General features: G+C 40.3%; 1 protein-coding gene across 1 annotated transcript in view; it reads right to left on the bottom strand.

The window, feature by feature from the left end:
- Positions 1-27380, bottom strand: part of LOC124614612 (nucleosome-remodeling factor subunit NURF301) — a 298073-nt gene that overhangs the window by 162601 nt on the left and 108092 nt on the right. The window contains exon 16 of the mRNA XM_047142958.1: positions 2560-3005. Within this exon, the coding sequence (XP_046998914.1) occupies positions 2560-3005 (446 nt within the window). The remainder of the gene's footprint in view (positions 1-2559; positions 3006-27380) is intronic.

The following is a 27380-nucleotide window of genomic DNA, read 5'->3' as shown; positions in this document are numbered from 1 at the left end:
CTGTAATAGTAGTAGCAATATTAGCTATAGTAGTAAACTGTACATAGATAAAAGCGTCTGAGTATATGCTTAGCAGAACATAATAGTCAAGTGAAAGGTGTGTTTTATATATCATATAACATAATAACAACTATGAGACAAGATTTAACAGAGTCTAAAAACAAAGAGATACCAGTAAATGAGATGAGACACAAGACATTCTATTTCAGTAAATGTTTTGAAATTCAACATTCCTTTGTCCGTAACGTCAGATAGTTTATCTCTGTAGACACCATCCAATACAGACAGTAGTCAGTGACCATGTCTGCTTAATGGTTGTGAGCATCAATGTTTAAACAAAATTTTCTACACCAAGTTATCATCCTAACTTCTCGGTAGATTCTAGATTGGGAAGAGGCAGAAAAAGAAAAGGAAAAGGAGGACATAAAGTGTCTGGTCCACTAAATCTATATTTTTGCTAGTACCAGTGACTGGCAGTGTTTTGAAATGGTTGGGTACTAGTTGCTACCAAAACACTGAGAAACATGGGGTTGTATTCCATCATCCCCTTAACCAGCTTCCAGCCATTAAGACCGAAGATTCACCAAGCCACTAGGCCAAGGTAATTTGCAACTATTTTTGCAGAGCACACCAAACAACTTTAGTAAATGTATATCCATCTACAGCACCACATGTGAACTCAACATGTCTATAGCATTGAATATTTAATCTGAGACCTGAATCATCTACATGTAACACCTATGCAATGAGGGATGACTGTCAGGACAGCATAACTGAACATATCTTTCAGAGTTTTTCTTTATATCTAAAAACAAAGATGATGTAAGTTACCAAACGAAAGCGTTGGTATGTTGATAGAGACACTGACAAACACAAATACACACACACAAAATTCAAGCTTTCGCAACCCACGGTTGCCTCATCAGGAAAGAGGGAAGGAGAGGGAAAGACAAAAGGATGTGGGTTTTAAGGGAGAGGGTAAGGAGTCATTCCAATCCCGGGAGTGGAAAGAGTTAACTTAGGGGGAAAAAGGGACAAGTATACACTTGCACACACACACATATCCATCCGCACATATACGGACACAAGCAGACAAATGTAAAGACCTTTAGGTATGTCTGCTTGTGCCTGTATATGTGCGGATGGATATGTGTGTGTGTGTGTGTGTGTGTGTGTGTGTGTGTGTGTGTGAGTGAGTTTATACCTGTCCTTTTTTCCCCCTAAGGTAAGTCTTTCCGCTCCCGGGATTGGAATGACTCCTTACCCTCTCCCTTAAAACTCACATCCTTACGTCTTTCCCTCTCCTTCCAAGGGTTGCGAAAGCTTGAATTTTGTGTGTGTGTTTGTGTTTGTCAGTGTCTCTATCAACATACCAACACTTTCGTTTGGTAAGTTACATCATCTTTGTTTTTAGATATATTTTTCCCACGTGGAATGTTTCCCTCTATTATATTCATATCATTAATTTGAACCCAACAATAGAGTTTTTCTTTACTTTGACAGCCCTGCTCTATCCCACTGCTTCATTTCAAAATGTATGGTTTCACAATATTTCCAGACTGAGGTCCTTCAATAAAGGGAGGGGAAGAATCAGCGATATTCTTTTTATGGGAACCAGCCCAGCATTTATCAGTAGAGTTAGGAAAATATAAGTCTCGATTGCCAGACAAGAATATAAGCTCTACTACACCCTAATGTGACTCCATTACCTCACTTGGTACACTACAGGACGTGCTGTATGATGATACATTAGTTATTGTTTTACTTTACCTGGAGGCAAGGATTCTTTCTGAATTACACCACTACTATCGAAATAAACAGTCACCATCATCATCATCTCCATCTCCATCTCCATCTTTCCTTTTCTTCCTTGAGTACCCTTAATCACCAAGTCTCGTCAATAAATATTTTGTTGAAAAGGTACTCATTAGAGTCAATCATGAATAAATCTTGAAAAGATTAGACTTTAGTCATTTATTTGCTCCTGCAGAACATCTTGTGGTGCAAAACCTTGCATACAGCTTCTACTGGTTCCAGCCTTTACAAAATATCTGTGAAACTAGCCATTTGGTGATCAACATTATTTTACCATCCCGGATATCACGACCCAATCCTGTAGAATCAGTTTAACAATATTTTTGTGGTGTAAAAATTTGTCCAAGTTGTTGTCAGTTGATTGCTTTGTTTGCCCTCCTTCAACGTCTCTCTTCTCTTATGAAAAGCTTTTGTCACCCGAGAAGTTTTTTAACTTAGTACTGACCTTCTGCATCAGTTCACATTTCGTTACCACTAAAAAAATCACCTTTGCAACAAAACTGAATAGGCACTTGCTGTTCCTCCTCATCCTGGTTCATATTCTAAGTTGGGCACACCTCAATTATGGCTTGACTGGTAGCTCTCAACATGCTAGTTTGAAAAGGTTCAAACTAATTAAACTGAACAAATGTCTTGCAATGAGATTAACAGGAATGTTGCAAAAAAATCAGTCTGCTACAAATATGACAAACTGTTTATCACAAAAAGTTTTATATGCTGTAAATAATCTGCATTATACATTACCTTATCTTTTTGGTGTCTGGTATCATCATTCTCATGTTCTCTATTATCATCAGTGGCAACTTTTGCATCTGAACTGGTAGAAATTTCAACTTCCGTACAACTCTCAGGTGTAGTAGTTGAAATTTCCACTTCTGCATATGGTGTTGATGTTATTGGAGATACAACTACTTCACTGCACATTGCAGGCCCTTCTGTAAGTTCTACAGTCTCTTCGTAAACATTACTATCACTTACAATCTCCTTTTTACACTCCTCTGCCATTTCTGTTTTCACATTAGGTATTTCATCACATTTCTCTTGTTTCACTTCTCTGCTGGACCTTATGTTGCTGTTATGTGAAATTACAGGAGTGGCAACTTTGGCTTCATCTTCACAGCTTGCATCAACAGGTACAGCAGATTCCAGATCCCTCTTAATGGCATCCATATTTTCTTCACTTGATGCTGCTAAAAAAGAAATTTATTTCTGTCAGTAAAACACAATTACTAGAAAAATAATCCAACTTCATTAAATGATAGCCATTTGTTAAGTATTGAAGTTTCACATTTAACATTAGAATGTAGACTTTTTAAGCTAGCTGAAAATAGGTCTCATACTTGCCACATTATGGGCAACTGAATCAAATTTTCATGCCTATCCTCTAAAAAGCTCCCACTGTTTGTTTTTATAAGTGTACTAGCTTGACAGTTCTTACTGGGCCTCACAAACAAATGATGCATGCCATGTATGGCACATTCCCATTCTATAAAACATCAACATATCCACTTTCTGCATTTCAATCGTGCTTGGAGTTGTGTATTCAAGTGTTATTCGTGTAGAGTTCATTGTCACATATTTTGGCCGAATGGTCCGACCTGTCATGTAGAAATAGAGTTTGACATTTTCCTCACTAAAGCTGTCCTCACAAGGGACATGTTTCTCACCACAAAGCACATTAGATATCATGCCCATAGCAGTTGGTGCATGCCTTGAAATGACCTGCCCATTGATCATACTCATCATGATTCACGACTGCAATGCTCTCCAGCAATTATGAAAGCACGCAGAAAGTTGCAAAGCAAATTCTGGACACAATGATGGCTTGAACAGTGACTAGCTGGAAGAGGAACACTACATGATGTTTTATAACAATATGAGATACATACTAGAATAAGTTATTCATTAACTCAATTGAATCTGCATCTAATTTTCATTTTTAAATTGAACAAAGTTTAGTGTCAAATGTCAGTCCGAGCATAACACCCATATTCTCAATGCTCTACTGATTCCAGTGACTCTGAAATAGCATGCTTCATATAGGTTTCAAAATCGGATTCATTTCATAATTTTATTTAGATAGAGGAAGTGGTTTTTTTTTTTTGTTTTTTTTTTGTTTAAGCTGCTCACCATCACTGAGAAATATGTTTACTAGCAAGATGCAAACATGAGGCAGTCCATGAAAACAATAGGTAAGTATACAGTGGAACTTCAATCTTACATTCTCCGATTTTATGTTTCTTGTGATTCTACACCATAAATTCATAACCAATGTGAGAAACCCATTACATCAATGCTAAAAATTCCCAATTTCACATTTCTTCCTAGTAAAGTTTACCTTCACTCTAAGTTCTTACTCAACATCTCACTTGAGTTCGTCCCGTTTTCTTCCTATTGACATTTGATGTGACTGAACGATAGACACAAAAGACAGATGTTTCACACCACGGGTGGTGGCGGAGCTAAATGAATATTTTAGGTCATCATGGAGGTGGAAGATGTGAGAGAGTAAATGCTGACGTAATCCACAATTGGTGTTGCCAACACAACTTGCAACATTTAGCTTCACTGTGCAATTATGATACAACTACTGCTAAGTTGCAGCGGTAATGGAAAAACAAGACAGTCGACGCAAAGTGTTCCGAACCGAGTCAATACGTGATGAAGGGTCCCAGCCACCACCTTTTCTTGTGTCACTTATAACTCAGTCTCATCTTTTTGCCTTTATTTTCGATGTACTGTATTTAGCAACAATGTCAATCATCAACCTCTTAAATTCAAACACTGGGTCTCGAAGAATACGCTCAGTCATAATCTAAGAAATGTCACCCATTTCTGGCTACTGAACTCAATAGCCAGCGCAGTCACCAACCGACACTAACGCGTGTAAAAAGAGCTCACCTACAGGATGTGTGGAGAGGGGGAGTTGCCCTTCAGCGAAGGGAGTGCTGGTAGGGGTGAAGACATTTTGATGGCGCGCTGAAAAAACACTGTTCGTACAGATGACATGCTGTATAAGAGATTTCACAAGGAAATAGAACAAGGGTTTTGCTATAACACATTTTAAAGAATTTCTTGTTCAAATCTGACATTATACAGCTGCAACAACTAAATACACTGCACATGTATATACTTTGCACCCCACACACCACACACTATAGATCATAAGGACTGGCAGCAGAGATAGAGGGCATGAAGCAAAACTGTAACACCTTTCTTTCAAATGTACATTTTACACAGTGTACGGAAATTCACTGAGCAGATTTCTAATAAGCTTGTAATTTCAATTGGGCAAGTATACTCATTTTTTCATACATCTGTTTCTCTCATCAAGCCTAAAATAACACTTTAAGGGTGGTGAGCAAATGAAGCACGGCTCATATGAAAAGCATTAAACAGTAACAGCAATGGTGACAAAAGTATGTCATTAAGCAGATGTCCGCATTTATGCTTATAGGTTAACCACTTAGCTGCTGTCATGTTTCTGGTTTAATTCAACATGTTCATCAATTTTTGCTTTTTTCTGGGTGATCACAAAGGATGATCTCTCAAAAACGCATGTTTTTAATGTTTAATTTGTGATCATAGCATGTCGGAAACCAGCTCAATTGCCTTAAACCCAGATATCTATTTCAATTTTTTGATGAGTTTTTACTTGCTGTTACACACCTGTGACTTTTTAAGAACTGATGAAATTCATTACCACAAATTATCATACAAGAGTTGGAACTTAAATAGTGGCAACTATTTATTCACAACCGATACAAAAGAGTTACATGTTTTCACCTGTTACTATCTTTCAAAGTAGTCACCAGTGTTGTGTAGAACCCATTGCCAGTGATGTGGAAGGCGCAGTATACCGTTAACAGAGCCTGTTCTGTAGATGGTGCAAATGGAGCAGTCCACTGTCTGTCGAATCTCAGGAACAGTTCTGAATCGAATGCCACGAAGTGGTTCCTTCATCTTTGGAATCAAATCAAAGTCACAAAGACTTAGTCTGTGGAGTATGGTGGATGGTACAGTACTTGCCAGTCTCATCGACCAAACGGAGCAGCCACAGCTTGCGCTGTATGTGCCCAAGCATTGCTGGGCAAAATGATGGGTGGGTTGCGAAGACAGTGTCGCCGCTTCTTTCACAAAGCTTGTCACAGGTGAAGCTCCAAAAACAAACACTAATACTGTGCATTGACGGTATGCCATGGGGGAGTATAATGCGTCAGGATAACACCATTACAGCCGTACACGAGAATCACCATAACTTCAGACTGCTCCATTCGCACTATCAACAGAACAGGCTCTGCTAACGGTATACTACGCTTTTCACATAATTGGCAATGGGTTCTACACAACGCTGGTGACTACTTCCAAGAACAGTAACAGGTGCAAACGTGTAACTCTTTTGTATCGGTTGTGAATAAATAGTTGCCACTATTTAAGTTCCAGCCCTCGTATAAACATTGAATTGTACATTTAATTTCCTCCAGTTAGATAGATTTTATACAATGTAATTTGCAATTTTTAATGATATATGCCAATTACACATTGTTTTTTTTTTTTTAGTAACATTTTCCTCGATTCTGCATTGTACTCAATTTTGTGTTTTTTATGTCTGAACCACACAAAAATGTAAGATGGGGTTTCAACATATATAATTTACAGTAAGTTTCATAATAGCAAAAAATGCCAGTGTGTAACTTATGTTTACTTTCTGACAAAGACGTTAAGATTACTGGCCACTGGGAAAACATTCCAGTTATGGGTTTTTTTTTTTTTTTTTTTGCAGCAAATACATTATTTCGTATAAATAACATTGACTATTGCAGATAATACTTTTATTAAATTAATAGAAAGACACAGAATCATATAGAAGGATGGAGTGGGGAGTGGATGATTGGAAGTAGCTAGATGCAAACCTGTTACCTTCCCCTTTATAGTTCATGATGTGATCAACTACGCTACAGTTTCAATATGACTGCAGCACCTCACTCATGTGCATACATTGTGTAACGACTATATCTAAAAATGCAATTATTTGATATTTAACTATGACAAATTGTACCTAAAACAACGCACTTTTGATAGAGCATCATTGTGCCATTGCACTGAAACTGTATACTTTCATAACACAATTAATGACACTAAAAGCATATGTAGTTTCCTGTCATAACGAATCATATCTAAAATGATACATTTTCAAGAGTCCTCACTGCACTGATGCTTTGTAATGACTTATATTCACAATAATTATGGAGTTTAACCGCATACAGTATGGTGGCTCCTTAGTTCTGCTTGTGATGTGAAACTAATGCTGTATCGCAATGGCCATATTTCTCTTCACGAGACAAACATTTGGCATGCCAGATTCTTCATTTCACATTTTGCAGTGTGGTGGAACCGGGAATTCTAAATTGTGACATCACTAGCTCCTCATCCACATATGGTTGCATGTTCTGTGGGAGGAAGGCTTTCACAATGTAGTGAGGAACATGAAATTCCACACTGTGACGTTTTGGCTCCTTGTCCATGTACATTTTCGTATCCTGTGGGAGGACGGTGTGATAGTCAAATTTATAAAAGCACTACACACAAAATTTCGGCTGCTAATACAAACTGTGTGTCACACAATAAAAGGAACAAATTACAGTATTTTGTCATCCTGTTGCAGATGGAACTGTTTGATGTATAGCTGTCCTGTTCCATTGGTTTATAACGTGAATCTTTGAAACTGACAATTGAAAACAATTTAAAAAAACCCTAACTTTGTACAGAAGGAAAGCTTTTTTCCCCTATAGCATTACTTACAAATTGCATAGAACTACATAAAATAAATACTAGATTTTCAACATGTCAAGACTTTTTCCATTTAACACCCACAAATATTTGAAACAGTGATATTGTGTTGTAAGAACACACTTTTCTCTTTTTGTGGAGAATGTGGAAAATTCAGTTAAAATCTGTGTATACTTCAACTCAGTATATAGTAATATTTTCTCCATGCATGAGAAACTACAAAAAAATAAAAAACCGGTCAAGTGTAAGTAGGACTCGCACTCCGTGGGAACTTAACTGTGTAACGTAGATAGTTCATCTATAGATTTTATGAGTCATCTTGTGAGAATCAAAACATGTAATATTAATGACTGTATCTTTTGACTGCATTGACTTAGAAGTTTAAATATTTTACACTGCCATGGGAAATTTACCTTGGTATTTGAGATAAATTTCAACTTGATGCCTCTACCCATTCCTGAGGAAGTAGGGTCTTAAAAGATGGACAGACTGGTGGACAACAAAGTGATCCTGTAAGGGTTTCATTTTAACCAATTGAGTTACGGAACCTAATAGTTACAGTTCCCCCTCCCCCACCTCATGTAAACTCTATCACAATGGGCACTTCTGAGCAAGCAATGCAAGTGCCTTCTAACTGTCAGTGACATAGCTCTTTGGAAACATTTAACTCTTTAGTGCACAGGGATAGAAATTTTGAGCCTTATTGCACAAGACTTATTTGTTGAATAATTTTATAAAAAAATAGTAATATGTTATACAATTATGTTACAATAAGACAAATAAATATTGCGATTTTTTTCTTCAAAATTGTTATTTGAAAACACTGTTACATGGTAGTATTGGATGCAGGATTTGTTCTTGCTGAAACAGATGAACCAGCTACATGTAACACATCAAGCAGCATACTAGTCTTGGAAGTAAGACTTGTTTTTTACCTAAGCAGAGAGGTACCTAGCACATGCAACACATCCATTTGATTCTTATCTGATTTTCCTTGGTGCTGCAATTTGCACAACTTCGTCACGTAATTCTTTGTGGCTGGTGTGCTGTTATTTCTGTTCACGCTTTAAGGCACACAAAGTTTCTTTTTGCTACCCAAAGACTGGACGGTTGCACCTGTCACTCCAATATTCAAGAAAGGTAGTAGGGGTAATCCACTTAATTACAGGCCCATATCATTAACGTCAATATGCAGCAGGATTCTGGAACATATATTGTGTTCGGACATTACGAATTACCTCAAAGAAAACGGTCTACTGACACACAGTCAACATGGGTTTAGAAAACATCGTTCTCGTGAAACACAACTAGCTCTCTATTTGCATGAAGTGTAGAGTGCTACTGACAAGGGATTTCACATAGATTCCATATTTCTGGATTGGATTTCCGGAAGGCTTTTGACACAGTACCACACAAGCACCTTGTAGTGAAATTGTGTGCTTACGGAATTTTGTCTAAGTTATGTGACTGCATCAGTGATTTCCTGTCAGAGAGGTCACAGTTCATAGTAATTGATGGAATGTCATCGAGTAAAACAGAAGTGATTTCTGGCGTTCCCCAAGGTAGTGTTAGAGGCCCTTTGCTGTTCCTTATCTATACAAAATGATTTGGGAGTTAATATGAGCAGCCATCTTAGGTTGTTTGCAGATGACGCTGTCGTTTATCGACTAATAAAGTCATCAGAAGATCAAAAGAAATTGCAAAAAGATTTAGAAAAGATATCTGAATGGTGTGAAAATTGGCAGTTGACCCTAAATAACAAACAGTGTGAGGTCATCCACATGAGTGCTGAAGGGAATTCGTGAAACTTAGGTACACGATAAATCAATCTAATCTAGAGGCCGTAAATTCAACTAAATACCTAGGAATTACAACTACAAACAACTTAAATTGGAAGGAAAACATAGAAAATGTTGTGGGGAAAGCTAACCAAAGACTGCATTTTATTGGCAGGACACTTAGAAAATGTAACAGATCTACTAAGGAGACTGCTACAGTACGCTCTTTTAGAATACTGCCACGCGGTGTGGGATCCTTACCAGAAAGTACTGACGGAGTACATCGAAAAAGTTCAAAGAAGGGCAGCACATTTTGTATTATCACAAAACATGGGAGAGAGCACCACTGAATGTTACAGGATTTGGGCTGGACATCATTAAAAGAAAGGCATTTTTTGTTGCGACAGAATCTTCTCATGAAATTCCAATCACTAACTTTCTCCTCCGAATGCGAAAATGGTTTGTTGACACTGACCTACATAGGGAGAAATGATCACCACAATAAAATAAGGGAAATCAGAGCTCATAGGGAAAGATGTAGGTGTTCGTTCTTTCCATGCGCTATACGAGATTGGAATAATAGATAATTGTGAAGGTGGTTTGATGAACCCTCTGCCAGGCACTTAAATGTGATTTGCAGAGTATCCACATAGATGTAGGTGTAGATGTAGATGTACTCTGTATTGGATTGCACAGGTGTCTGCCTTTATTTCTTGAAGAAATCAGTGCACTGCTCACAAGACTTCTGGACACCTCTATCCAAAAATTCATCATTGTCACTGTTGCAAGCTTCAGTTCCTAGTGAAGCACAAAGGCATTCATGATACTTGCACCAATAAGTACCAAAAGATATGAGGCCACCATTTCTGACACTTATTGTCAGTTTCATATTGTTGATTTCCTTTGATATAATTTATACACGTATTTCATATTTCCATTGCAATCAACCACCAGCAGAGGGTCATAGTTCCAACCTTTTCTTTCCACAATACTTCTACTGTAATTCTCCAGTCATGAAAGTTTGACAACAAATGCATAGTTCTTTTGTTATTCCATTTTACAGAACGACACAGTGTCACCTGTACCCCGGTCACATTCACCATGTTTCCTTTCCAGATTCTCTAGCAATTGTGCACTGGTAAAACAACTCTCAAAGAAAACTCTCATTTTTTCCCTTCAAGACCAGTTAGCAGCTATTTTACCACAATCCACCCATGACATTTTTTTGTTGTGTTATCTATTTTACACATACAAATGTCAAATTTCAGCATGTAACCAGACTTGTCTGCTAACATCAACCAGACTTGTCTGCTAACATCCACCAGACTTGTCTGCTAACATCCACACTCTATAGCCTCTTTTGACTTTTTTTTTAGTAAGTACTGTTCTAAGGATGACACATCTTTGAGTTTGATCATTAAATCATCTGCTCATACAACATCACTTGGATGATAGGTACTTCTGAAACTGTCAGCCACGACAGAAAAAGTGGATGTAACTTCAAAAGTTTATCATAACTCTGTTCATCTTGCTTTGGCATGCACCTGTTGTCATTTAGATGCAAATGAGACAAAAGCCACCCAAAACAATTAATGGCCATCACTGAACTAATCTAACTATCATGAAGATCAGGCACTGACGTCCAGTAATCCCTCTACCTGCACGTGGGTTTATGCCCATGAGGATGTTTATTCCTAAAAAGTTTCCATCTTCCCACATGTCATGGGTCTGTAAGATATCTCTGTTCAGCATAAACATTAGTCTACATAACAATCCAATAAATTAAATAATCAGTTATCAACAATTTGAACAAATTGCAGGGAGTGGAATCCTCTAAGTCTCTAATAAATGCAGCAGGACAAATTACTGAGGAATAATACGGAGGTCATTCAGGTCTTTCTGTTTTCACCCCACATGTGTGGTCATTTACATGGTATCACATTTGTGGGAGTTACATTTCCATCATCTGCATTAACTACTGGTACTTATTATGGGTCAAAAGTTGAACTAGACGTGTTTCCACCAGAACAATAAGATGAGATGTCAGCCATTTGATAGTGTGTTTCTTTGGTAATCACCTTATTCTGAAGAGTTTGTTTCAGAAGTAACCGTTCGTTAATGAGGTGCACATTACTGACATTATCTCATCGACTTTTAGTACTTCCCTACAGTGATTCACTGTAAAGTGAAATGGAAGATGGTGTTTCGAATTACATACATGAAGTTCATTTACCCTCTCATGCAATTGTATTACCCAAACAATGCCTGACTTATTAATTAAATAGTCATCACCCGTACAACATATCTGTGAATTCTATGGTGGTTCTGCATGTATGTAAGTCATTATTTTACATTTAATAAAGAGTTGAATAATAATCAGCAACACTGCACACACCATTGGAAATAACAATTGATATACAGTAATGTTATTTCTGACATCTCTTGGTCACAGTGGGAACTACCACTTTATGTACAATGGGTAGTTCAGCAAACATACCTTCATTCTGGATGAGTCAGGACTCCACAATTAAGTGGTAAATTTTTTGTACCACCATGAATTTAAGCAAGGTGGAATGGTGTTACACATGTTGTACCACCTACCCTGAAAGAGTTAAGCTATGGCTGAAGTGGAGTATGTATGTGACAACAACAGACTGAATTTAAGTGTTAGTTTGATTTTGCAGAAACTGATAATTGAGTAACATCTCATAGATATAGTGATGTGACAAGTAGTTATATATGTGAAAACAAATCACAGTGCTGAGACATTAAATACGTCCTCTCTCTTTGGTTGAATGTGGAGTAGTTAAAAGTCTGAAACTAAATTCCTTTTTGTAAGATTATAGTTCTAATGTATAATGAAATGTTAGGAAACACAGAAGTGAATCTTTTGAGAATGTCAATTCACAAATTGTAAACTGAAAGACATTTATTTTTCTAATTAGTAGGCACAAATGATTTAAATAAATTGTTGCTACAATTCCAAAGCTAGGTTGTGTGTATGTCTCCAATTTATTTCAATTATCTCAAACAGAAATTATCCAAACAGCATACTGAATGTGTCATTGTAGTCAAGATAGACACAAAGCCCACACCCACCACAACAGTACAAGTTTAAATGCCAATAGCTCCACAGATGAAGAGATTGAAGAAATGTATGACGAAATAAATTATTCTATATAATGGAAGGAAACATTCCACATGGGAAAAATTATATATAAAAACAAAGATGAGGTGACTTACCGAACAAAAGCGCTGGCAGGTCGATAGACACACAAACAAACACAAACATACACACAAAATTCAAGCTTTCGCAACAAACATATATGTCTGCTTGTGTCTGTATGTGTGGATGGATATGCGCATGTGTGCGAGTGTATACCTGTCCTTTTTTCCCCCTAAGGTAAGTCTTTCCGCTCCCGGGATTGGAATGACTCCTTACCCTCTCCTTTAAAACCCACTTCCTTTCGTCTTCCCCTCTCCTTCCCTCTTTCCTGATGAGGCAACAGTTTGTTGCGAAAGCTTGAATTTTGTGTGTATGTTTGTGTTTGTTTGTGTGTCTATCGACCTGCCAGCGCTTTTGTTCGGTAAGTCACCTCATCTTTGTTTTTATATATGAAATAAATTATTCGATAGTTAAGGGAGACAAAAATTTAATAGTCATGGGGGCTGGGATTCAATAGTAGGTAAAGGACGAGAAGGAAAAATAGTAGGTGAATACGGTCTGCGGGAAAGGAAAGAAAGGGGAAGCTGCCCGGTAGAATTTTGCACTGAGCATAATTTAATAATAGCTAACATTTGGTTTGAGAATAATGAGAGAAGGCTGCATATGTGGAAGAGACTTGCAGACACCAGAAGGTTTCAGACTGGTTATATAATGATAACACAGAGGTTTCAGAACCAAATTTTAAACTGGAAGACATTTCTAGGGGCTGACCACAAATTATTGGTTACGAATTTGTAGATTAAGACTGAAGACACTGCAAAAAGATTGGAATTTAAGGAGATGAGACCTCAATAAATTGAAAGAACCAGAGGTTGTAGAGTTTCAGAGGGAGTATTAGGAAACGATTGACAAGAACAGGGGAAAGGGCTACAGTAGAAGAAGAATGGGTAGCTATGAGTGATGAAATAGTGAAGGCAGCAGAAAATCAAGTAGGTAAAAAGACGATGGCTAGTTGAAATTGTTGGTTAACACAAGATATATTGAATTTCATTGATGAAAGTAGAAAATATAAAAATTAAATAAATGAAGCAGGCGAAAGGGAATACAAACGTCTAAGATCAATAGGAAGAGCAAAATGGCAAAGCATGAATGGCTTGAGGACAAATATATGCATGTAGAAGCATATATCACTACGGAGAAATTAGAGAGCTCATTGAAGCAAAGAAAACCACCTGTATGAGTATCAAGAGCTCAGATGGAAAACAAGTACTAAGCAAAGAAGGAAAACAGAAATGTGGAAGGAGTATACAGAGGGCCTATTCACCAGAGATATACTTAAGAGATATATTATGGTAATGGAGGATGATGTAGAAGAAGATGAGATGGGAGATACGATACTTTGTGAAGAATTTGGCAGAGCACTGAAACACTTAAGTCAAAACAAGGCCTTAGGAGTAGACAGCATTCCCTCAGAACTACTGATAGCCTTGTGAGAGGCAGCCATGACAAAGCTCTTCCAGATCGTGAGCAAGATGTATGAGAACAGCAAATACCCTAAGGCTTCAAGAAGAATATAATAATACCTATTCCAAAGAAAACAGGTGCTGCCAGATGTGAAAATTACCGAACTATCAGTTTAATAAGTCACAGCTGCAAAATATTAACATTAATTATTTACAGAAAAAATGGAAAAACAGGCAAACGCTGACCTCGAGGAAGATCAGTTTGGATTCCAGAGAAATATAGGAACAAGCAAGGCAATACTGACCCTACGACTTCTAACAGAACATCGGTTAAGGAAAAGCAAACCTACATTTATAGCATTTGTAGAGGTTAAAGAAGCCTTTTGACAGTGTTGTCTGGAATACTCTCTTTCAAATTCTGAAGGTGGCAGGGTTACCCCTGGGGAGCGAAAGCCTATTTACAATTTGTACAGGTGCATGAAAGGAAAGCAGTGGTTGAGAAGGGAGTGAGACAGGGTTGTAGCCTATCCCTGATGTTATGCAAGCTGTATATTGAGTAAGCAGTAAAGGAAACCAAAGAATAATTTGGAGTAGGAATTTAAGTCAGAGGATAAGAAACAAAAACTTGGAAGCTTGCCAATGACAGTGTAATTGTCAGAGACAGGAAAGCACTTGGAAGAGCTGTTGAACAGAATGGCCAGTGTCTCAAAAGGAAGATATAAGATGAACATGAACAAAATCAAAATGAGGATAATATAATGTAGTTGAATTAAATCAGGTGATGCTAAGGGAATTAGATTAGGAAATGAGGCATTTAACGTGGTAGATGAGTTTTGCTATTTGGGTAGTAAAATAGCTTAAGATGGTCAAAGTAGAGGAAGTATAAAATGTAGAATGGCAATGGCAAGAAAAGCATTTCTGAAGAAGAGGAATTTGTTAACACTGAGTATAGACTTAAGTGTCAGGAATCCTTTTCTAAAAGTATTCGAATGGAGTGCAGCCACGTATGGAACTGAAACATGGACAATAAACAGTTTAGACAAGAAGAGAATAGAAGCTTTTGAAATGTGGTGCTACAGAAGAATGCTGAAGATTAGCTGGTTAGATCACTTAACTAATGAGGAAGTACTGAATAGAATTGGGGAGAAATGAAATGTGTGGCAGAACCTGACTACAAGAAGGGATCTGTTGGTAGAACACATTATGAGACATCTAGGGATGACCAATTTAGTACTGGAGGGAAATATATGTGTGTATGTGTGTGTGGGAGGGGGGGGGGGGCGCAGATTCAGAAGGATATAGGATGCAGTAGTTGCTCGGAGATGACGAGGCTTGCACAGGATACAGTAGCATGGAGAGCTGCATCAAACCAGTCTTAGGACTGAAGACTGCAACAACAACATCATCTAAAATGGTCATCAAAATTGAATTATACACAACTCTGTGAAAAGTGTCCAAATATTCTGTCAATAAGTAGGAGAGAAATAGTCCAAAATAATCTTTACTTACATGGAGGTGACAAAAATTGTGAGGCAGCAATGTCCACATACATGGAAGGCAGTGGTATCACCTATATAATGTATAAAATGGCAGAGAATTTGCAGAGTTGTCATTTGTACTCAGGTGACTCATTTGAAAAGGTTTCTGACATAATAATGACTGCAACATGGGAATTAACGAACTTTGAACGCGAAACAGTAGTTGGAGCTAGATGCATGGAATATTCCACTTTGGAAATAGTTAGAGAATTCAATATCCCAAGACCCACAGTGTCAAGAGTGGGCTGAGAATAACAAATTGTAGACATTGCCTCTCACCACACACAATGCAGTGGTCAACAGTCTTCACCTATCAACCAAGACCAGCAGCATTTACTTAGAGTTGACTGTGCCAACAGACAAGCAAAACTGCATGAAATAACAGTAGAAATCAATGTGGGACGTATGAGGAATGTATCTGTTAGGATAGTGTGGCGAAATTTGGTGTTAATTGGCTATGGGAGCAGACGACCTTAGCTAATGGTACATCATCGCTTACAGAGCCTCTCCTGGACCCGTGACCGCATCTGTTTGACCCTTCATAACTGGGAAAATGTAATCTGGTCAGATGAGTTCCACTTTCAATTTGTTGTAAGGACTGATGGTATGGTTCGAGCATAGTGCAGATCTCAAGAACCCTGGGACCCAAGTTGTCAATGAACCACGACTCCATAATGGTGTGGGCTGTGTTTACATAGAATGGAAAAACAGGCAGAAGCTGATCTCGAGGACGATCAGTTTGAATTCCAGAGAAATGTAGGAACAAGTGAGCCAATACTGATCCTACGACTTCCGACAGAAGACGAGTTAAGGAAAAGCAAATCTACAGTTATAGTATTTGTAGAGGTTATAGAAGGCTTTTGACAGTGCTGACTGGAATACTCTATATCAAACTTAACATGAATTATTTACAGAAAAAATGGAAAAACAGGCAAAAGCTGACCTCGAGGAAGATCAGTTTGGATTCCAGAGAAATATAGGAACAAGCAAGGCAATACTGACCCTACGACTTCTAACAGAACATCGGTTAAGGAAAAGCAAACCTACATTTATAACATTTGTAGAGGTTAAAGAAGCCTTTTGACAGTGCTGTCTGGAATACTCTCTTTCAAATTCTGAAGGTGGCAGGGTTACCCCTGGGGAGCGAAAGCCTATTTACAATTTGTACAGGTGCATGAAAGGAAAGCAGTGGTTGAGAAGGGAGTGAGACAGGGTTGCAGCCTATCCCTGATGTTATGCAAGCTGTGGTGGCAGGGTTACCCCTGGGGAGCGAAAGGCTATTTACAATTTATACAGAAACCAGATGGCACTTATAAAGAGTTGAGGTGCATGAAAGGAAAGCAGTGGTTAAGAAGGGAGTGAGACAGTGTTGCAGCCTATCCCCAATGTTATGCAACCTATATATTGAGCAAGCAGTAAAGGAAACCAAAGAAAAATTTGGATTAGGAATTAAAAGTCCAGGAACAAGAAATGAAAACTTGGAGGTTTGCTGAAGACATTGTTAATTGTCCAACACAGCAAAGGACTTGGAAGAGCAGTTGAACAGAATGGACAGTGTCTTGAAAGGAGGATACAAGATGAATATAAACAAAAGCAAGATGAGGATAATAGAATGTAGTCAAATTACATGTTACCAAACAACAATGGATGACAATGTGTCATGTCACCAGGCCACAATTTTTTGCCACTGGTTTGAGGAACAGGCTGGGCAATTGGAGCAAATGGTTTGGCCATCCAGATCACACAACATGACTCCCATCGAACGTTTATGGGACATAATTGACGAGGACAGTTTGTGCATAAAATCCTGCACCAGCAATACTTAAGCAATTATGGACAGCTCTAGAGGCAGCATGGTTCAATATTTCTGCAGGGGATTTCAAGGACTTGTTGAGTCCATGTCACATCGAGTTGATGCACTACAGTGGGAAAAACGAGATCTGACACAATATTGAAGAAGTTTGCTAAAGTGTGATATCAATTTGCAGCTGAGACTGTGGAAGCATATTAATATATTTCATTCCGTGTGCATGAACATGCTGAATGTAAGACGTGGTAAGTCAAGTTACAATATTTGCATAAAATTCTGGCACTTGTTACAGGAAGGTGTGTGCCTACTGGGTATTTCCGGTGGGAAACGAATATCCGCACACTTCTCTGAAATCTGAAAATTGGAATTTTTATGGAGAGAAAAACTGTTTCTGTATTAGGCAACCACATGGGTATTTTTGCAAACTTATCTTTTTCATGGAATTTTCTTACTTTTCTTCAGTTTAGATCCCATCAAGACAGTTCACCAATTTCAATACAGCTCTATTATCAACCAGTGCCCTGACAACCCAATTCTTTATCTGTAATTACTTATGTTGAGCAAGACTCTGTTTGGTTCAGCAAGCTAACTAACTTCTTTTCCATCTGGAAGCACTATGAATCAAAGATTTTGTGGATGTACAAAGCTTTAACTGCTGCAATCTACACCACACAGCAAAGAAGTGCAGAGATTGAGAAGTAATTTGTGCCATATGTTGCAAACCAGTCCACATAAAATTTGATTGTAGAGAATCTGGAAGTGTAGGGCACATACTATGTAAACACTGAAGTAAGAACTGCAATATGGCACAGGGACTAGAGTGTATGACATACAGACAGATGTAAGACAGACACACTGCACACACTGAAAATGGCCACGTTCGTGTTCGCTGACATGGCACATGAGTATGACGGTGGATACTTGTATACTGAAGGAGAACACATCTGTACTGACCACACTGTAAACTTCGATTATAACAAGTGTGGAAGAAGTACAAATCACTCTCTACTAGAATACATTCCAGGTGTCATGCAGTTGCACGGTGATGAGAAATGGGCTTCATAGCTGATGTTGACAAGTGAATGTGCTCTGCCTCAAACTGTTGAATGAAAAGCATAACAGGTACAGCACTACGATAGACTGCACAGACATCTTTGTAATGCAGTACCTAATTCATTGCAACATGGCTAGGCAAATGAAGCATGATTATACCAGGGTTTCACAACAAATGTGCTATTGGAGTATGCTTTGAGCAGCTGGGCGAGTACAGAGCACAGCACTCCAATTATAGGCACAGAGCAGAGAGCGGGAAGCTGAATTAAGCGTTGTGCAGGGGAGAGAACAGCTGCCATTGCATCTTCATCAGTCAATTTACATCCACAGCCAGCTGAAAGGAAACAACTATACGAATTATTATTGCTACAAATGAAACAAAAATGTACATGTGCCATATAATTTTGTTAATTTATATTTTTACATTTTTCTTGATTTACTTTGTGAGTTGTTATACAAAAATTAAGTCATTAAAGAGTGGGATTCTCAAGTTTCCGTGCACTATTTCCCCTTAACAATGGCATCTATGTACGTGAGTTGTGCACTGAATACTCAACATGCAGTTTACATTATGATCAGACAGTGAATTTTCCAGTGTGTCTTGTTACTTTACACTGCAGAGAGCAATTGTTCACAAACATATGTGGAACCAAACTGTGATATTATAGTAGCCACCAGTTTGTGAGTATGAGGAAATCTATCCTGAGGGAAGTGTTTATAGAATTCAATTTTTTTTCCTTGTTCTGAATTTGTCTTTGTACCTCCAACACACACTGCAGGTTAATAATTTCTAGTTATAGTTGAGGATGAATCTCTTCAATATTGGTTGGTTTAAAGAGGTGGGGAAGGAACCAAAATGCAAGGTCGTCAGTCCCTTGTTTCCAGTAAAATAATTACTAATGGAAAAGAAGAAAAGAAAGGAGACGTACAGCACAGTAGCAGGAGAATGGAAGAACCTAAAGAACGACAGGAGGACAACCAACACTACTATGGACAAAACGGGAAAAGAAAACCACAGAAAGAAGCAAGAAACAGGTAGAAGGGATAAAAACAAGACAGCGGATGACTGTGGCTGGCTGACCACGAGAATAAAAAGGAAAAGCCAGCCACTCTACAACACATTAAAACATCCACCATAACAGCATTGGAGTGGAGAACACAATAAGACAAAGGACATGTGCGAAAACTTATACATAATGATAAAACCCACCGTCATGTATAAAATGTAAAACTAAATTAGCTGATGAGGCGTTGTCAGCTAAAATTAATGGCAACGAATCCAGTAACTGAAGAGTCTGTCGCAGGGCAGCCAAAGAAGGACAGCTCACCAACATATGGGCCACTGTCACCCGGGCGCCGCACTGACACTGAGGTGGGTCATCATAGCGCAGCAGGCAGCCGTGTGAAAGCCAAGCGTGGCCAATGCGAAGCCAACAGAGAACCACAGAGTCCCTGCGAGAAGTTCGCGTGGAAGTCTTCCACACATTTGTAGTCTCCTTAATGGCACACAGTTTGTTGTGTGTACTGAGGTTATGCCATTCCGTCTCCCAAAGCCGCAAAACCTTGCAACGTAGTACTGAACGCAGGTCAGTTGCACAGAAGCCAATCTCCATAAACGGTTTCCGCGTAGCCTGTTTGGCCAGCCTGTCGGCAAGTTCGTGGCCAACGATTCCGACATGACCTGGGATCCAGACAAACACCACTAAACGACTGGTCCGTTCCAGGGCGCAGATGGACTCCTGGATGTTGCTATCAACGGATGATGAGGGTAGCACTGGTCGATAGTTTGTAGGCTCCCCAAGGAGTCAGTACATAGAAGAAACAGCTCCCCACGGCATGAACGGATGTGCTTAAAAGCACGAGATATAGACACCAGCTTGGCAGTGAAAACACTGCAAACATCGGGTGAGGAAAGTTGTTCAATATGTCCTCTATGGACATGCGCAAAGCCAACGGGATCATTGGCCTTCGAGCCATCAGTGTAAACCACTTCATGGCCTTGGCACATGTCAAGAATCGAGATGAAGTGGCAGCAGGAGCCGTGGGGTTAACTGAGTCCTTAGGGCCATGTGAAAGGTCCAAGCGAAGCCACGGCCTAGGTGTACACCATAGAGGTGTACGTGAATGGGCCTGAAGTATAGGTGGTAAAGGCAAGGACTCCAGTTTGCAAAGAAGGGATTGGACACGAACTGCAATTGGAAGCCCTGACCAGGGCTGCTGATGCAGGAGATGAACCACTATGGGTGGGAAAAGTAGACGGTAATTTGGATTGCAGGAGAACTATGAACGTGTGCAATGTTACTGGCCAGCAGTTCTGTACACTTAACCTGCAATGGAGGGACTCCGGCCTCCACCAGGACGCTGGTCACCAGAATCGCCCTAAAAGCTCCTGTCACTAGGCAAATGCCACAGAGGTGCACTGGGTCAAGTAAACGCAACGCTGAGGGCGCCGCCAAACCATAAACCAGACTCCCATAGTCAAGGCGGAATTGAACAAGGGCTCTGTAGAGATGCAGCAGTGTAGAGCAATCAGCTGGTGTTGCTCAGGCAGCGGAGGGCATTGAGGTTTCTGCCAGCACTTCCACTTACGCTGACAAAGGTGAGAAAGCCAAGTCAATGAGGCACTGAAATCCAGTCCTAAGAATCAGTATGTCCACTAAAGTGAGTGGATCGTCATTAAGGTAAAGTTCTGGTTCCGAATGAACGGTATGACGCCGACAGAAGTGCATAACACAAGACTATGCAGCCGAAAACTGGAAGCCGTGGGCTAGAGCCCATGACTGCATCTTGTGGATCGCTCCCTGTAGGTGCTCCTCAGCTGGTCCAGTACTAGTGGAGCAGTACGAAATGCACAAGTTGTCTGCATACAGAGAAGGTGAGATGGACAGCCCGACAACTGCTGCTAGACCATTAATGGCCACTAAAAATCGAGATACACTCAATACAGAGCCCTGAGGAACCCCATTCTACTTGATATGGGAAGAACTATGGGAGGCATCAACTTGAATAAGGAAAGTACAAAGCGACTGGAAATTTTGGATAAAAAATCGGGAGCGGGCCTTGGAGACCATACTCTTATAATGTGGCAAGGATATGATGTCGCCAGGTCGTGTCATACGCTTTTCGTAAATCAAAAAAGACTGCAACCAGGTGTTGGTGTCTGGAAAAGGCTGTTCGAATGGTAGACTCGAGGGACACAAGATTATCAGTGGTAGAGCAACCCTGGCAGAAGCCGCCCTGACATGGAGCCAGTAGGCCACGTGATTCCAGGACCCAACCCAAATGCCGACACACCATACACTCCAGCAGCCAGGACATGGAGGAGAAAGCATTCTGATCTCTCCGGAGGACACCACCTTGAAGTAGCACTGTCCGTGTGGATGGGAAGGCTTGTGTGTTCATGTGAAGCTGAGGGCTAAGCCAGCTGCGGGAATCTACGGTTGGTAAGGTCTTGGCTGATGGATCAGACTAAGTGTGTTCCACAACAACCTGTCATCCCACATACACCCATCCCTTGTCCTTTCCCAACTTCACAGTACCCAACCCAAGGTGTGATGCGATCCGTGCCGAGTGCTTTGCACAGGGGACGATGTGTCATGAACAGAGCCTCAGGTGTACCGGGCGACCTCCCTGAATAATTTGCCTTGCACTGCGTGGGGTTTCCGTGGTGTGGACCAATTAGATCCCTACCTCTCATGGGACCAAAATGGACACGAAAGAAACAGCAATACTGAGGGGCAAGTTGAGACCTCAGACATTCCCTCAGCTGAACAGGGGACAGACCTGTTCAAGAAGTGGGAATGATTACTAAGAAGTTGGATCAGATTAAAATCAAAGACTTGTCTGGGGCTCAAAGGAGGAAACTTCTTAGAGAACAAAAGCTAAAAGAAGGAAAAGAGGGGCTTCCTAAACAAGAGTGGAGGGAACTATAAGAGCTCGAGCCCAAGACCTCCAAGAAAAGACTGTCCCAGGGCGAAGTGGGTGTACATCCCCTTCTACATCGAGGGCAGGCAGTAAGATAACAAGGAAGGAATCTAAGACTCCCACTTCTCACGATAAGCGTATCCAGAAAAAATACGGAAACAGACCTACAATACTGCAGTCTCGGTTTTTACGATGGCGGTTATCCAGCAAGGTTATCCACTGGTAAAGATCACCTTGCACCAGGAGCAGCTCGTGTAGATGGCTCTCTCTGATAGGATTGGAGGGTACGCTGGTCCAGGACTCATCAGGAGAGGCTATCTGGATCACGGTGCTCTTATTTTTGTCTGTGAGGGGTGGGTACAGTGGACTGGCTTAAGGAAAAGGTGCCCCTAATATCACCTTGGGAGGATGTGAAGCAGCAGGTAAAGACAGTGGCTGAGTTCTTCAAGGCCACAAAGATACTAATCTGGCTGCCAAAACTCCTTAAGGATACCTATCCAGAGACTCTGACTGAGAAAATAGGGTATCAAAACCTTGATAGTCTCGACAGAGGATTGGAAGGTAATCAACCGGAAGGTTGCACCAAACTGCCAAATCCTTGTGGAGGAAGTCAGAGAGAAGTCCCTGAAAGCAATGTGAGAACAGGACCTGAGACTGTTCTTGGAGTTCTCGTAGGTTGCCGTCAAGGTACTCAAAGACATCAGCAGCGACAATGGCGGCAAGATGGAGACTGAATGTGCTGTAGATAAATCTGCAACACAGTAAAGGGGCCACTGCTGCCCCGAGTCATCTTCTGGGAAGACGAGAGGTGGACGTGGCCCTGATTCAGGAACCCTATTTATATAAAGGGGGTGTATCGGGCCTCGGAGGCACTAGAGGTAAGCTGGTTTATGCTAGAAATATAAGAAACTCCAAAACATGCATTTATGTAAAAAATGGAATCCCCTTCATGCTGATGGCGGACTTTTGTTCTAGGTACTTAGTGACCATCAAGATGCAGCAACATGAGGAAGGTATCACAAGGTAGTTTGTAATCGCTTCGGCATACTTCCCTTATGAGGACAATGCTCCTCCTCCTCGGGTGGTGAGGAGAATGCATAGCAAGGCGACCAGCTATTGGTTGGATATAATGCTAATGCCCACAACTTAGTGTAGGGCAACACCGACACCAACAGTGGAGGTGAGAACCTTCTAGAATTTCTTCTAGCTCATAACTTAGAGATCCTCATACGGGCAAGAAACCTACATTTAGGAATATCAGAAGGGAAGAGGAAATTGACATAACTCTCGGTTCCACTCTGATGGGTAGTTATGTCAAACAATGGCATGTGACTTTACAGCCATCCTCATCAGGCCACACATTTATTAAGTTTGAGGTTGAAATGGGCTATAGACAGACCATGTCCTATAGGAATCCTATGAAAACGAACTGGGAGGTGCATAGAAGGGACATGGACTCAAGCCTATCATAAGTCAGTACTTCGATAACGAATCCAGTAGAGTTTGAGGAGGTACCAGAGGCAGTGACCTCTGCCATCATGACCTCATACCATGACAACTGCTCAATCACCAAGGAGTGCAACCCGAAATCACAGAGGAAACAGGTATGAAGACTGTTTAACCTTGCAAGAAGGCCATTGTAAAATACAATCTTGCAATTAAGCAAGCAAAGCAGGCATCCTGGAAGATATTCTGTGAGGAGCTAGAGGGTACAGCTGTTCATACTTCACAAAATCCTCACTAGGATATCAACTAATCCAGGAGGAACTACAAGGAAAGAGGATGGGGACTATACAAGGACAGCACATGAAATGCTGGAACTACTCCTCAAGACTAATTTTCCTCAATGTACTCTGACAGACAACATAGACCAGGACGAGATCCCTGTGAGATATCGTTTTTCAGGTATTCGAAGAGAGAACTGGGAATCTGCAAGAGAATGTGTTGACTATAGTAAAATCCAATGGGCGGTGGGAACATTTCAACCATTCAAGTCACCTGGCCCAAATGAAATTTTTCCAGTGCTCCTGCAACAAGCAGGAGTGAACTTAATAAGATTCCTATGCAGATTATTTAGGTTTAGCTTAGCAGCAGGAATCATTCCTAATGGCTGGAGGGCAGTAAAGGTTGTCTTCATTCCAAAGCCAGGGAGAATTGATCATACCATGGCCAAGGATATGAGACCAATCAGTCTGTCTTCCTTTCTTCTTAAAACATTAGAAAAACTGGTCAACATGCATGTTAAGGAGAGGAGGTTAGCTAAGGTTCCTCTACACATTAACCAACATGCATACAACCAGGAAAATCGTGTGAAACTGCACTCCACCAACTTGTAAGGTGGAGAAAGCACTACACTTTCAGGAAACAGCCCTCTGCATCTTCTTGGACAATGAAGGGGCTTTTAGCAACACAACCTTTGAATCCATGGTTAAGGCAGCAGAGGTGCATGGCTTGGAGACCACCATTTGCAGGTGGATTAGAGCCATGCTTAGTGGTAGAAAGGTAGATGCCACCATGATGCAAGAAAAAATGGTAATCAACACCACCAGAGGCTGTCCACAAGGAGTGGTCCTGTCCCCTCTACTGTGGAACCTTGGGGTGAATGAACTCATGGTTGAATTAAACTCCAGACAGTATTTTTGCCAGGGATAAGCAGACAATCTTGTCATAGTAATACTTGCAAACTTTCAAGTACAGTCAGAGATTGAACATTGTGCAAAATTGGTGCAGGAAACAAGATCTAAGGGTCAGTCCTAAAAAGACTGTTGTAGTACCATTTATAAGGAAGCATATACAACACACACGTTGGAATCTCAAGCTTCTCGATGAAACTCTACCAGTGAAGGGGATAGTGAAATATCTCGGGGTAACCCTGAATGAGAAACTATCATTGTCCCCTCAAATAAGGAGAACCTGTTTCAAGGTGAAATATTCTCTAATGAGTGCCCGGAGAGCTTGTGGTAAAAAGTGGGGCTCAAGTGCCAATACTATGTACTGGATATACACCACAGTAGTAAGAACTATGATTACTTATGGCACTACAGAGCGGTGGAAAAAGGTAGAACAGTAAGACAGTTGCTAAGGAGCTTGCTAAGGTGCAGAGATTGGCTTGCTTAGCCATTCCAGGTGGAATTAGCAGCACACCCACCACTGGGATGGGAACCACGCTGGACATGCCCCCATTACACCCGTGGGTACAGATGGAGGCAGCAGCTGAAGCAAACAAGTTAAAGACTGGCATAAACTAGAACCCACTGAGGTATCCAGGATCTCACACTAAAATACTGAGTGAGGTAGGGGGAAATACCGGCTGACTATATAATAACTCCCAGCTGCTTCAACCAGCCCTTCAATGTAGTAATTGGAAGTAGAGAGCTCTGGGAAAACAAATTTTCACACTATGCTGGGGACATAGTCTGGTTCACTGACCGTTCGAAAACAGACCACAGTGTTGGGGCTGGATATACAGAATGCAGCCAAGGCTGGAGAGTGCAATCTCTCTAGGAAAGATGACCACTGTGTTTCAAGCAGAAATATCTGCTATCAAGGTCTGTGTGGAGGACAATTTGCGGAGGTGCTACAGAGGTCATAGCATTTTCATTTATTCAGACAGCCAAGCAGCCCTGACAGCACTGGCAGCCTCTGCAACAAGATGAAATATCATGGCAGAATGCCACAAGGTGCTTCTGGAGATAGGGGAAAGCAATAGGGTAAACCTATTGTTGATCCCTGGTCACTCAGGGATTAGTGGTAATGAGCAAGTCGATAGGTTGGCCAGGATAGGGGCGATGACACCCTTTATTGGACTGGAACCTGTCCTGACAATCACCAAGGCAACGATCAAAACAAAACTACGAGACTGGACAAGGAGACAGCATGTAGAATATTGGGCTAAGGTCCAAAAGCAAAAACATGGCAAGGTATTGATGCCGAAGCCATGTTCCAAGAGAAGGCTCTCAATCCTGAGCTTGAACAGGAGAGAAATGAAACTCATGGTTGGACTATTGACAGGCCATGCAAATTTCAAAAAACACCTACAATGGGGATAATATAAGACAACCCCAAATATAGGATGTGTGGTGTGGGCGCGGAAACAACATCACATTTGATCTTTGAATGCGAGGCATTGGAGATTAAAAGACACAGAATATTTGGATCAACCAGACCTGAAAGCACTGGTAAAGGACCTCCTTGCACTGGTTGGCTTCACTAGACACACAGCGAACGATATATCGCCCAATAAACTCTGTTTCGGTGTGGGCAGCAGCGGGCTTGACCAATGTTGTTTTTGCTTCCCTAATACAATAAAATCAAATCAAGCATTCTGATTCCAAAGATTTATTTTGTGAATTTGTGCAAGCTGTACACAGGATTCATAATCTTGAATAAAGTTTTATGTTTCTCTAAATTTTATTTCTTGTAATTACTTTTTCTGGTGCACATGCTTCTTTTCATGACACTGGCTTCATATTAATGCAAATGTTTTGATATCAAATGTTCACTTTACAATGATGATTACTTCACTCAACTGATAAGATACATACAAGAACATTCCAACCATATTGCTGGGTTCTCAAAGAAGAGTGATATCTTGGTAACGAATTTCTAGTGTCTTGTTGATTATAATGTTACTTGACACAAACTTTTCACTGTTTTTGGGCAGTGTCTCCCATGTTACAACAAAATAATCACAAAACTACATACAGCTGTACAGCTGGAATAGTATTACTGCTTTTATTGATGGAAAACAGACAGGATTATTCTCTGTTGGGGATATGTGGACAAACATTTTCCAGCGTGCATAGTGGCACCCAAGATATGATGTGCAGAGTGCATTAGACTCTGTGGAATATACATGTTCTGTGTTTGTTGATGGGCAACATAATATATTTGCATAGCCAAATGTATTAATACGTGTTGTGCGAATAAAGCAAAAGTTTATTTTGTCCCCTAGATAGTTGTTACTTGTCATTTAGCTACATTAATCTGCATAAACTAAAACAGGTTATGGGCCCAACTACTGGATTAAAGCGAAATAATAAG

The sequence above is a fragment of the Schistocerca americana genome, chromosome 1, assembly GCF_021461395.2.
Source record: "Schistocerca americana isolate TAMUIC-IGC-003095 chromosome 1, iqSchAmer2.1, whole genome shotgun sequence".
Classification (NCBI taxonomy): Eukaryota; Metazoa; Arthropoda; class Insecta; order Orthoptera; family Acrididae; genus Schistocerca; species Schistocerca americana.
The sequence above is the reverse complement of the archived record's forward strand: the minus strand, read 5'-3'. Positions and strand labels throughout refer to the sequence as shown.